This window comes from Lonchura striata, chromosome 3, assembly GCF_050655825.1.
Source record: "Lonchura striata isolate lonStrDom1 chromosome 3, ASM5065582v1, whole genome shotgun sequence".
Taxonomy (NCBI): Eukaryota; Metazoa; Chordata; class Aves; order Passeriformes; family Estrildidae; genus Lonchura; species Lonchura striata.
This window is the reverse complement of record NC_140705.1, coordinates 58,705,170-58,719,427: the sequence shown is the minus strand read 5'-3', so window position 1 is coordinate 58,719,427 and position 14,258 is coordinate 58,705,170. Positions and strand designations below refer to the sequence as shown.

Below are 14,258 nucleotides of genomic sequence, written 5' to 3'. Positions count from 1 at the left end.
CTGCATTCAAAACATGGAAGAAAGGCCAAACCTGTCCCAGACCCGAGTCACCCACTCACCCACCTGATGGCTTACCCAGTTCAGGACACGGATTTATTGCTGCATGGGTACCTGGGTATATTTCTTCACCCAGGGTCTCATGGATAACTTTTTCTTAAACTGGGAGTATGGATTCCTACTACAGAGAAGCAACTGGCATTGCATGCATTTCTCATCCAGCAGTGTGTGCAATAGTGATTGTTGTTCCTCATGGACAGCTTTTTTGAGTTTGGTTCATGGTATTCTCAGATTGGTCTTGGGAACTAAATGGGAATCCTGGTGTTCCAGATCTAGTAAGTGATTATCTTTTTGGAACTGAAATGCTGGATAATACAATCTCTAGCATTAGGACAGTGCAGCCCAAGAATAGTGTTCCTTCATTACTCATCAGTATTTATTTGCTCTTCCCTATCCTGTGATGGTAATACTAGGTTTAGTTTTCATTTTATCTCAATGATTTTAAACTCATGAAATTCCAACCTGTGGAATGGAAACAAAAGCTCCTTAAGCTAGTCACTTAACAAGTTTTACAGATACAAATACAGTCAGAGAGTGTTAAAAGCCCACAATAGCAAATAAACACTTTTTCATACAAATATTACAAACTGAAACATTTTCACCCAGATGTAAAAAATAATTTTTTCTCCTGTACTGAAAGAAAATAAGAAAAACCCCTGCCACTGATGCTGCGTGTCCGTGTTTTGGAGCAACAAAACTATTTATTGGTGATGATGTGAAATATAAACTTCTCACATGTTTAATGCATGTAAATGACAGGAATGAATGGTTAGGCCATGAGTTATTGTATACCAAAGAACATATATGCAGATGTGAAGGGAAGCCAGCCACTGAAGTAACCATCCTGTATTAATATTTCAGTTCTTGGAGATTCATACTTCTAAGCATTAAAGCTCAAAGGCTTGTCTTGAACATCTTTTTGTCTGATCATATTAATGCATAATGAGACTTGAGATAATGTCAGTCATCTTCATTTATCCTCTGCCTTTGTTGTGTGTATTTTACCTGCTTTAACTCAGTGTACGTTTTCAGGATTTTAATGTGTCTACTAGCAATGGATGGGAGCAGCAAAAATGTAATTCAGGAATAAACACTCCTTGTTTTGGAAACTGTTTTTTCATGACATTATGTCCTACAGACATTTGTCTACATTATATATTCATCTTAGGAGGACTCCTAATCTTATTTCAGATGGCCAGGTGTATGTAGATAGATATAGTAAGGAAGATGTTTTTTTCAGATGTTTCAGTTTCAGGCAGCACAAACAGGGATTTGAGGCTTGTCACTTCAGTTTTTCAGCTCTGACTCAGAGTCCTGCTGACTGAGAGCAGAGACTTAAATGCTCAGTAAACTCCTTGCATGCAGAAAGGGCTGACTGGATATAAACAGGGTACTGTAAATGCAAATCTGAATGTGTGCCTGGATATTGCTACCTCTTGTACCATGCCTGCAAATTCTTGGGGGTAGTGATAGCTGGGTGACCAAAACCCTCTGAGGCAGGTCTGCAGTGTTTAATCACAGAACTCAGCTGCGTGGGATGATACTCTTGCACCTTGTGGGATGAGAGCAGCCTGCATTGCCTCTGCCTTGCTTGTGTACAGGTGACCCTGCAAAATGGTCCATGCTACAATTACACAGGGGACACCCTACTCTATTTCTACTTAGAATCATCTTGAGGCACTTCTGAATTGTATTTTTCAGCTATACATAGGTCATTTTATGTGCTGCTGTTACATGTCTCTGTAAGATACACGTGTTTTATCATGGCACATACCCACTTTTGAGATTGTAGGTGCCATCCAGACCTGAACAGATGATATAACCTTTGTTCATCCTTAGTAGTCAACATAATCTATGCTTATGCTCTGCCACTTGTACCAAGAGGAGTGGTGGCTTTCCAGCACCCTGGATTTGCACAAATATAGCTGGTATAGAAATATTTCATCAGGCGTTAATCTGTCCCCATGGTGATGAGCATATATTTTCACAGTATAAAAAGCTGTCAAAAACAAGCACTTGCATGTTAAATGTTATTCACCATTGGAGTATACTAGTTTACCAGTTGGTTGATGTGGTGATATTTTTGTTTTTCTTTTATGGAAGGCTGAAAAAGCAGAAGGATTTATAAGACTTCCAGACTTCAGTGTGGATCGAGCAATTGAATGCAAAAAAAAGCAGTAAGTTTATCTCTTGTTCCCAGTTTTGCATGATTTTTACATTGCAAGGAATGAATCTGAGTAGTCTTTGACAGTGAAGCTGTGGGGAGTTCTTTTGGGATATTAATTGAGATACTGAAAGAAAACCATATTGCAAAAATATTTTTTAAAAATCTCTGCCAGATGTGCTTTGCTAAAACCACAAACAAAAAAAAAAAACCCCAAAACCAGATGAGTGTGCCAAATGCTTTCTTTTTCTTCTCCTTTTTTTTTTTTTTTTTTTTTTTTTTCCTTCATTTGCTGGTTATGAGTAGACTGTAGGTCTCAGATGCCCCCTCATATTTGAGGAGGTCAGCAAGTAATGCTGCATCCCTCCAAGCCTGGACTATTCTTTAGGCTGCTGTGGTGCAACTGAGCTTGGGCTGTGCTTGAAGCCTTTGGTTGTGCAGGGGATATACACTTTCTTTAGCAGAGTGGGCATTTAAAAATATTCTCTCCAAACACCATATGCAGAACTGACTTCCAGATGCTTCTGAGTACACTTTAAAGGTTTGGAGAGGTGTTGCTGTTCAAAGTTATAAAGTGTAGCATGGTTTTAATTGTGTCCCACAAGACAAAACCTTCATTCTTCTGATGGAGAAGTCAGAAGAGTCAGTCACTGTTTGCCCACTGTTCACCCGCTGTGTGCTGCTTGTGATTTTATTGTGTCACATATCCCTTCCCTCAGCCATCAGTTTTCCATGCTTTAGGGTCTTAGCCTGATTGACCACAGCACACAGAGGCTGTTCTATGTCTTAGGTCACTACTGGTGCTTTCTTCCAACACTTTCCAAGTTTGCTTTACATCTCAGAGCTGGAGGAAGCAAAACTGCACATAGTATTTGAGGTATGAGAAGGCAACAGAATTATGTAATGAAATAATGAAAGACTTTGTTTTATTCTTTATTCCTTCCTTTTTAGTTCCTGTAGTTTATACTCTCTGAATAGTGTGTGGCCTAGGAAATGAGCTAAAAATAGACTACTGTTTTAAAGAAAGAGCTGTATTGATGGAGAAGCTAATCGGGATTAATACAATAGAGTGAATAAATATTTTAAATAATTCATTCAGGTATTATTTTTTCATTTTTATGAAAACTATTTTTCTTCATATCTCTTATCTTTTTCTTTCTCAAAGTGCTATTAAGATCAGCCACCCACAGATCAAGACATTTTATTTTGCGGCAGAAAATGTTCTGGAAATGAACACGTAAGTAGGAGTGACTGGTCATGTTTCATCCTGTCTCATGCCTGAGAACACCCTTTGAAAGTTCATTCTTTCACTGTCAAGCAGTCGTTGACAAAGTTATTTGGGGAATTACTGAGTCTAATTTTTCTGGTCACTAAATGGAAGAAAACTATTGCTCTTTGTTCATTCTGATTGAAATCAAAATTGCATAATTAGCCCAATTTTTCTACTATTCTTCCCAATATTTGCTGGTATAAATCTCTTTCTGTTAGAGCAGTGCTTGGATTCAATAGAAGTACAGCACTTGGGAAGAAGTGAGGGGAGAAAGGAAAGAGAGGGAAAAGTCCCAGAAGTGATCTAGGACTAGAATACAACAGTTTTGGAGTATCATATCAGCTAACAAGGAGGGTTAGAGGGATAGAAAGGTATGTTTCATTTATGTAAATTAGGGTTAACTTCAGCATCAAACTATGCTGTCATTGAATTATCATCATGGCAGGTCCAAATTTTCTTTCCGCAAATGTCCAGATGATTAACAACAAAATAGTTCTCAATGAAAGAAGTAAAAATGGATATGAATGCTGCCATTTTAGAAACCACTGAGCTATCAGAAAGATACTATTTTCTACTGTCCCAAATTTGGCTGATTTAGATATTTCTCATACCTTTGCCCTTTTTACTTCAGATTGCAGTCTGTTCCGTATGCTATGACATTAAATGGCCAAATACTGGATAAAAACCAGTACAATTTAAATGGGAAGAGAGCTCCTACAATAGTCAGGTCAGGATTTTAAGCATGTCTCTGCTGGTGATCTTTATACGATTTTTCACAGGGCAAAGGCTACTCATTCCTTCTATAAACAGGAGACCTCATTCATATTTACCACAACAGAAAAAGAGAGAGGTTGAGAGAATGTGTGTGATCTTCTGAAAGATCTATAGATATAGAAATGTACAATATTACAGTAGTGTATGTACATATATATGTATTAATAAATCTGGACTCTACAGATGCTTACAAGTAAATAGAGATGAAAAGAATCTGTTGCCCTTTGCAAGTTGGAGCATTATGGAGCATTCTGGTAATCATCCATTTCGGTGTTCCTGTATTTCCCACCAGAGCTCTTGAATGGAGTTACAAGATCCTGAGGCAGATAGGATGAGGATGACTGAGAATGAGGGACAGCTGGATAGGAGTATTTCAGTAGAGAGGGTAACCCTAGTTAAGAGAGAAGAGATGGAAGGACATATGGTGAAGGAAAATTAGAGCTAATGGAGGATATTAGTAAATGTTAACAGCCAGTTTGGAGCCCAGCTGGAAATTTTCATGTGAAAAATGTTTAATCCCCTGTGAGTCAGTGATTTAAATCTATGCAGGTGTCTCAGCTCTTATGCCCCTGGAGTGATTTTGTTCAAACTCCACTTGTTGATAAAATTTCATTTTGGCTTAAAGCTAGGTAGCCTGGTGTTAGAACAGCCTGCACTATGTACTAACCTCTCACTGTTGCAACTGATGATGTTTTCCTTGGCAAAGTACAAAATAATGCATTTAATACATAAAGTACACGCACACTCACGCATATGTTGAAACAGACTAAAAGGCATCTGTTCTCTTGGCTCCAGTCCTGCAAATACACATGTGAATGGTTCCACGGAACTCACTGGAGCATTTGTGTGTGTTGAGTTCCTGGTGTGCATAAATGCTTGATGAATCCTGACCTTTTTGTAACTCTTCACGCAGATATCAATATATGCATATACCTCTACATATATCTCTATTAAATCAACAGTGGATTTATTAACACAGTCATTTGTTTCACTAATTTATCATGTATTTGCTATTGTCATGCACACATGAAAAGTAAAACCATGCTGACTAGCTGCATGCATTTATCTGGCCAGTTGTTTATAGTTATTAGTGACCTGTCTGCCCATGTCATTAATGAAGTCCTAGAAACTTTTAGTAAATATTTTCCTCATTAAGGTGGATTTTCATTTAAAAAATCATTATATTAGGATTAGCTGTCAGAAGAGTCAATGGACCACTCTTATAGAAATCAAACTTTGTTTTTCTGGTTTGTTTGTGTCTCTGCTTCTTATACTACAGTCTGAAAGTGCAGTTAGTTTGATGCTGATCTTATTAGCAAATTCCCTGTTGCTTTAGTAGAACCAAATTCAAACAAAATATTTTTTTTCCAGTAATGAATTCCTGCCCTTCATACTTTCTTTATATATATATTAATCTTAAAACTTGAGCCTTTTCAGTTGTTAGTTACTTAAAATGTGGATAGATCTGAATGACTTACAGGCAAACATAATATACAAAATGTATAACTAGGGAATGTTTCTAACCCCAGAAAAATGCAGCCACCCAGGAAGATAAGTGAAAAATGCCCCGGTTACAGCATAAACCAATACAGGAAGTGAGACTTACTAAAACCAACTAAAACCAAAAGTACATAGCAAGTTGAAAAACGTGATATGTTCTGATCAAAAAGTTTGGTTTCAAGTGGTGCAGACTGTGCTGCAATAGTTTTGGCCAGGGCCAGCTGACATCATCTTCAGAGGCTCCCATGCCTTTGTCTTCATCTCAGGTGAAAAATGACACCTCAACAGCTGGACTAATTCACTGACATGGTGCTACAGCATGAAGACTTTCTTTAGGTTACACAAACTCATCTCCTGGGTCATCAGTAGTACCTTTTTTCAGTATCAAGGAAAGATGTCCCAGGCAACTAATTCTATTCACTACAGGGAATATTAATATAGAGGTAAATATATTATATATAAATATTATATTATATTATATTATATTATATTATATTATATTATATTATATTATATTATATTATATTATATTATATTATATAGAGAGAGGTAACTACATTTTATATTAGATCATCTAGAAGATGATCTAAGAAATAGAAACTTTGACTTTTGGTCTTTAGGCTAATGAAAACAGATGTGATGTAGATGTAGAACACAACTGAAAAGGAGGAAAACTCAGTCTGAAAAGCATGTGAGTGTCCCTGACTCTGTGTTCCCTCTGTTTCAAACACAGGTGGCTAAGTAAGCTGGGAATGGCTGTAGACCCTCAGGCACCACACAGGAAAAATGAGGAAGGTATGCTCCTAACTGGCTTCATTATGGTTCTTCATACTTTTTGCTTGGCCAAATTTTTGTCAACTATTTTCTTTCTTTCAAACCGTCATCTTGGGTCTTGCCTACTGCCTGAGCTCAGAGAAACCACAGAAAAAGAAAAAATTATGAGAAACATTGTGAGAGACACTAGGTGACCTTTTGAGAGGTGTGTAACCACTTTCTGGCAGTTTGCTGGCTTGCTAAGCCTACCAAGTGTGAAGAGGAACAGCTGTGCTGCTCTGGGTTTTGAGCTGGTGAGTTATTTTACAGGAGTGCTGCAGCATGGCAGCTTGCAGGCTCAGAAATACCTTGTGCTCTGCAGACCCATCCCTACTGTGTCCTCCAGTCCTGGGGTTTCAACAATGCAATGCTGGGGGATGAGGGGGTGGTACTGCTATTCTGCAGCCTACAATTTGTTTCAGAGCCAAACTCGAGTTCATTATGGAATGAAAAACTTTAAAAGTCCTAAACAATTAATTTATTGTCTTAATTTGCACACTGGCCTAATATAACTCCTTAGTGGGAGGGTAGCAGCACTCAAATCACAAATCTGGGCAGAGGGACTGGTTCAGAATGAGAAGTGCTCTGAGTAATATTATGTTACCAAACCAGGAATGGAGTCTGAGGAATATGTGTCATCATCTGGGCTTTTAAGTCTCCATTTTTAGAGTATTGGTACCCAGTGCCCTTTTTGGAGTTGCTGAGCTTGTGAAGGAGCTGTCATTACGAAGAAGAAACTGGTATTTGCAGTAGTATGAGCCAGTTTTGCCTAAGCAATGAAGTGTTCCTCTCTGCATCCCTTCTGCTTTATCACAAAATTCAAGATTACATTATTGATTAATTTAATCTGGCTCCATTTATGCTCTACCATTAAAAGCAGCTTTGGGGCTGGTAAACACTGATGCTACTGATTCCTGGAGAATTCAGCAAGTCTCATCAGTTTCTTCATTTTCAGTTCACATTTGTTTCTTGTCAGGAAACTTGTTAACTTCCACACCATCTAATTCTTCCTGCCTATATCCTGTTTGAAGCCAACTTTATCAGAACATGTTAGAATAAAAGGCTATATTGACTATTAGGTTGTGTAGCAAGAACTTCAAGATACTTGTACTCAGGGAGGAAGTGTGCAAATATATTGTCCATATTTTCATGAAGGAAAGGGTTCAATGGAAAATGGGAATGACCAAAATTTTTACATTAAACCCATTTTTTTAAACTAAAAATATGTGATACTGGTTGTATTGGTTTAATCAAGAATTATGAAGCAACAAAATTGAGTTATTCCACCAATTTTAATATTAAAAAATGTCCAAAAGATATAAAATATTCCACTCAATAACCTCTGCAAGAGGTTATCTAATAACTTTGCAATAGCATAATATAGCAAATATTTCTTCAGCTTTTAAGGATAGTCACCCATTTCCCCCTCAGGAAAAGGCCTTCTGATTCTGGTGTCAACACCTCCTTGTCGTTTCATGCATGTTTTGTCACAGGTGATCCAGCAGCTGCCTTCACTGTGGGTGCAGCACCCACTGGTGCCTGGGTGGACACATCCTTACAGAAACATTGCTATGTTTCATAAAAACACTGTCACTACCCACAGTCACTTCTGTTCCTGCTGACCAGTTTCTCCTCTCTGTATCACACACCATAATTCTTCAGAAGTATTGACTCTTTTTATGGCATTTGTTGTGTATTCAGATACTTTCTGTGCATTTTAACACACCCCCCTCGCCATTTGCCTGTTTAGTGTATCAGAAACAGCTGTTGAATCTTTCTCAGTTCTTCTGTGTGTCTAAAAGGGGAGCTGTAGAAAGCATAAGCTTTTTAGTGAGTTACTCAAAAAGGCATTTACAGAGTCTTAGAATTTGATATAGGCCTTATTCTAGCTGGTTTCAGTTCTTTATGCTTAGATGTGCATATATTTCCAGGAAATAGAAGAGCATCTATGCTGCTCAAAACCCCACGGTTCTGCAAAGAGTACAGGGAGAAAAAAAAAAAAATGAATGTCTTTAAGTTTCTCCTTGTTAACATGTTGGAAAATTCTCTCTCATGCACAAAATTCTTCTCTCTTATCACTTTATTCCCCTCACTCTGTGCTTATTAACACAGGGCAGGATGCAAGCACTTGCTCCTATAAAGGTTAATTTATGTTGGGAGATTTAAACAAAAGTGATCTTTGTGGCATTTCAGTGCACAAAGAGGACCCATAGGAAAGATGGGGGCAAACATTTTGGAAGGGTATACTGAACAAGGGGTAGTGGCTTTACACAAAGAAAGGGCCGGTTTAGACCAGATATAAAGGTTAGTGGAACACTGAAACAGGTGACCCAGAGATGTGGCAGAAGTTCCATCCCTGGAAACATTCAAGATCAGGCTGGACAAGGCTGCAAGCAGCTTGGTCTTGTTGAAGGTGTCCCTGCTCATTGCAGAAAAGTTGGACTATATGACCTTTAAAGGGTCCTCCCAAACCAAACTATTCCATATCTTGTCCAATGTTTACTGTTGCCAGGTCCTGGGCATAAGAACCAGCAACATTCTGCCTCCCTTTTTCTGTGTATAATTTTATCAATGATTATCACTTCATTTAATCCACCTTTAAAGAAATTTGTAGAAAATGTTTTCACCTGCTGCACAGAGAGTTGAAAGAAATAACTGTGTAACTGCCTCTGCCACGCATCAATGAGTTAAAACTCCTGCAAGTTTGATTTTGTTACAAAAAAACCCAAATGAAACCAAACAAAAACAACCCAACAAAAGAGACATAAGTAGGGTAGTCCTAGAGTACTGTGCTTACTTTTGGTGTTATCTCTTTGTATGTACTGCCATGCTGTATGGTGTGTCTATATGAGATACCATGTGTGACAAAAGATTTTCACAAGGCTGCTCTATAGTTTCCAAACTATGATATGAACAATCAGTTTATTCCAAAATTGCAGCTAAGGCCCCAGTGCCTGTTGCTAACTCCAGGAAAATTTAGTGGTTACAGGGATTAAGGGATTGCCTCTGCTACTTGCAACAGCTCTCCTGCATTACCACAAGCAGATTAGGAGACACTGACTTGGTAAAGTGTAGTCTTAAATCCAGAACATCCTATTTGGTGATCTTTGATTGCCACAGTGCTGCAAAGAATAATACTTTGGTCTAACTCTATTTTTGCTCATTTTCCATGTCTACCTCAGAGTGCTACAGTGAAAGTGAGCATGATGATCCAGAAATAACAGACACGCCACCTCCACCCTACGCAGTCCAGACCCCACCTCCTCCTTCGGTAAGTGTTCCAGTTATTCCTTGTTTCTTGTTGCAGGCAGGTTGAAACAAAACCCTCCCGAGGTGGTGGACCTCTAGGAATAACCTAAAACATCCTCTGGAAATGTCCAGGCTGCGTTCCTGTGAAACGTTCATGCACAGACTGCCTGCCCCACGGCAGAGCACACAGCTGGCACATCCTGCACCACAGGGAGCTTTGCACTGTAAAAGATCAGCTCCTTCCTATTTATCTTGCTGGAGAAAGGAAGCTGTCTTTCTATCTCATACACAAACTGTGTCTTTTCATTACAAGATTTTTAACACACTGCTATAAGCTGTTTTTTTCATACTGTTCTCTCTTTTTAAAAAAAGTCCATCCTGAAACCTCTTTCTTTTTTTGACCTTGGTAGCATATCAAACAGCTTAATATTTATTTATTTGAGTGAGCTGTTTTTACAATTGCTGAATTTAAAGCTGCTTCTGCAGCAGTGAAGTGAGGGGAAAGGGCTTTTCACACAGAGATAAGAATATGTTTTTCTTCTTCTACCTCTGAAAAATAGACTATGAAAAAAGATAATAGGCATTCTTCCAAAATCTATGTAGCATATTGTCCCAGAATATTCCTTCCTGTCTCACTTCATTTCATAAATTAAAATAAGCACTATGAACCCTCATGAATCTAATCAAATTGGTTTGCCTAATTATTATCTACTTCTTGCCCTATTAATCTTGTTTCTGTATCATTGTTTTTCCCAGTGATTTCATTGCCCTTACATGTGATTTAAATGGATTAAAAAAAAAAAATCTTTTAATTAAGAAAAAAAAATTTCATTTATATTTTTTTAAAATAAAGAGAGAAAAGTTGTTAATGTGATATGACAGGTAGTTTCACTATTAGGTTTGGGGTGGGTTTTTTCCTCTCTTTTCAGCCTTTAAAAGAAAAGTTTAATTTGTAGAAGAAGTCAGGAAGAACTGTTGCAAGTAGCAGAGGCAATCCCTTAATCTCTGTAACCAGTAAGTTTTCCTGGATCTAGTAATAGGCATTGGGGATTTGGCTGCAATTTTGAAGTAAAAAGATTGTTCATATCATGGTTTGGAAACAATAGAGCATCTTTATGAGCATCTTTTGTCACCACATTTTAAATTTTTAAAAATTTTTCCCATTAAAATGGAAAGTCAAATTTACTTAATTCTGTGTTTCAAAATGAGTGCTCTGGTTTGGGTTGGTAATAAGGAATCATGATTCAAGCCTTTCCCTTAGCTACCTGAAAGTTAACACTGAGAGCTGTGCAGTAATATACTTAGTACTAAATATTCTCCTGGCGTTTCATGGAAGGGAAGTGTCTGCTGCCTCACTGTTGTGGTTCAAGTTCCTTGTGGCACGTTGAAATGACACCCAGTAGCTGGGGTGGGCACAGGAGCAGCAAAGCAGGAGCAAATCTGAAATATACAGATGAGCTAAAGAAGCTTGTGCAAACATAGGCATTAATAAAAGGAGATGTCGTGGACAGGGTTGCCTGTCTGGCAATCTCTAATTAGCTCACATAAAGCTGGGAGCACATGTCACATGGACACCCACTCACCCCCCTCACTTCCAGTCAGATAAATCAGTCTTCACTTCCTCTCCCAAAATGTTTGACGTTTATCACTAGAATAAATCTGCCTGGCACGCAGGGGTGTGAGGCGTTCACTGCTGTAGAATATGATTCCTTGTTGCCTGTATTAAGTGAAAGTTAAATGTGACTGAGTGGCTATAAATATCAGAGCAGAGAACTTTGGCAAGATGTCTCCCACAGTTATTCAGGGCAGTGCATCAGTCTTGAATTTTATACCTCAGTGGCCTGCCTTTAGGAGGTGTAGATGTGTATTATGTCTGCTCGCCTCTGAGTCAATGCCTGCGTTTTTCCAGATGATGGGTTTTAAACAGGTGCTGGTTTTAGTTTTCTGTTTTTCTGGTTTCCTGCTGCCTGTTGGTCTGTTGCTGCAGGGGCCATCTCCGGTTGTCTCCTTCCCATATGCTCCTTTTGAGAGCTGGCCTCCACATTTTGTCAGGCAGGGACATGTGGGATGCAGGCAGTGGTGCAGATGCTGAGGGATCCTGATTTCTCAGGCTTTCCCTTAAAGGGTATCTTCTCTTTAGCCTTTGCCTTTGTCAGCTGATTTCCTGATTCTTCCTATCCCTTAAAATCCCTTCCCTTATGGACTAAGGTTAGTGTCTCCTGAGCAAAGGTGCCATCTCTTCACCCCAGAACTGCCACTGGAATAAGCTCCATTTTCTGTAGGTCTGCCTCATACTCAGCTTGCTTACATAGTGAGTGGGAACAGCTCTGTTTGACTGCAAGTCAGAGTCTTCTTTTAAATACCATATTTAATGCCCCTTTCACTTCTGGGCAAGGGCTGGAACAAGAAAATCTCTGGAATGATTGGGAAAGTACATCTGCTAAAATCTCAATTCTAGGTTCATAGTCTGTGGTTGTCTCCGAGAAGGCTGGTTTGTCTGTCTGTTTCTTTGTTGCAGAGTTCTTGAACCAAGCTGTGAAATCTCAAAAATGTGGTAGATTTGGGTTCATATTCTGTGGGTGCAGCACTTGGCCTACTTCAATTTTCTCAAAGTGTTACTGGAAATGACACTTGTCAACTCAGCTTAGTGTCAATAATGCCACAGGCATTGACTGGAGTTAATTTATTTTTAATATTTTAAGCTGAAAGGCCTCCAAACTTCTTCATGTCAACTCCAAACCAAAAACTATTATTCTAGAAACTAATAGAAACCCAGGTGTAAGCTCTCTTACATTTTAGAGTAGCAAACACTTTGCTGTGCTTCTAACACTAAGTTTGAACTTGCTGTTCTAGTCTCTGCTGACTCAAATAATTTTGAAATTTTCAGAACAAAAAAGTAGTGATCATGAGGTTCCATGTGTATGCATGAGTTTGGGTACTGTGGAGGAAAAATGTGAGGAACAAGTAAATTATTACATCTGTAGGACAAAAGTTAAACTGACCACCTACATTAGTTTGTACATGTGTGGCTGCATACACAATTAAAAAATCAGCAGATATGTTAAGACAATAGATTGCAGCAGTGGCCAAAAAAGCAGTTGAAGAGTTTCATGTTCATAACTTTTCTCTAAAAAATACCTAGAGACTCATTAATCTCCAGTTAAATCCTTATGATCTGCTTTTTAAAACATCCCCAAATGGAAATTTATTATATGGATGATTGCAAAACTTCCAGAGGAGTCACTCAAATAAGTTAGGTAAACATTTGTCATGCCAAAGAAAAAACAAAATACAACACATATGTAGACAAAAAGAAATACCTTCTGGCAGTCATATTTATTCTCACTCATATTTTTTAATTAACACACAATGAAAATGAAAATAAAAACATATTCCTCTCAGTAAGGCACAGTCTTCATTTCAATAACACTTTTTTTTTTTTTTTGTATAGACAAATGCCAGAAAAATAGAGGTGAGATCTAATATCTTCCTTTTACAGCTTTGAACAACTGAAATTAGACCATCTACAACATGTGGGCAAGAGCTCTTACTGTTGTTCTGCTTGACTCTATAAATGCTTCAAAAATTTGTGATGGAAGTTCTTAGATGAAATGCTTCATATCACCTGTGTTCCCAAGGGCATTTTTAGCACTTCTAGTTTACTACAGCATCTCCTTGTCCTTTGCTTGAGTTTGCATATGTGAAGGTTTCTGTTTTAGAGACAAAAATACCCCTGAAACACAGTGCTGTACTTTTCATAGGTGAATATAAACGTCTGGGTCCTGCAATGTTTGGCACAGTCTTATAAGAATCATGAAAGGACCAGAAAACATCCCTTATGAGGAATGGCTGAGAGAGCTGAGTTTGTTCAGTCTCAAGAAGAGGAGGCTCAGGGGAGACCTCATTGCCCTCTACCATTCCCTGAAAGGAGGTTGTAGCCAAGTGGGGGCTGTGTCTACAGTGACAGGACTGTAGGAAATGGCCTTTAGTTGGGACAGGACATATTCAGATTAGATATAAGACAAATTTTTTTCACCATGAGGGTGGTCAGGGATTGGAATAGGTTGCCCAGGGAGGTGGTGAAGTCACCACCCCTGGAAGTGTTCAAGAGGGATTAGAATCTAGTGTTGGATTATGTGGTTTAGGGGTTGCAGTGGAAGTGCTGGGTGCTTGGCTGGACTGGATGAACTTGAGAGTCTCTTCTAACCTTGACAATTCTATGATACTATGAATGGCTTCGAAAATTTAAAAAAAGTGAAGAAGCTGCTATAAACAAATAGTTCCCACAGTCTGATATAGGTCCTCCTCACCCTCTGAATTGACTACTTGTTACATGATGCAGCTATATTGGAAGCACAGGAAGGCTTTGCTGTTTTTAATAGAAGAAGGAAGTAGTATACATTACAGTATACAACACTGAATTGAGGAGTT

The 14,258-nt window shown here is 38.5% G+C and overlaps 1 protein-coding gene across 9 annotated transcripts in view; it reads left to right on the top strand.

Moving 5' to 3' along the window:
* Positions 1–14,258, top strand: part of IPCEF1 (interaction protein for cytohesin exchange factors 1) — an 84,470-nt gene that overhangs the window by 51,649 nt on the left and 18,563 nt on the right. For all 9 annotated transcript variants that reach the window (XM_085576617.1, XM_021540564.4, XM_085576613.1 and 6 more), the window contains 4 exons: positions 2,161–2,234; positions 3,387–3,458; positions 6,499–6,560; positions 9,761–9,849. In XM_085576617.1, the coding sequence (XP_085432743.1) occupies positions 2,161–2,234; positions 3,387–3,458; positions 6,499–6,560; positions 9,761–9,849 (297 nt within the window). The remainder of the gene's footprint in view (positions 1–2,160; positions 2,235–3,386; positions 3,459–6,498; positions 6,561–9,760; positions 9,850–14,258) is intronic.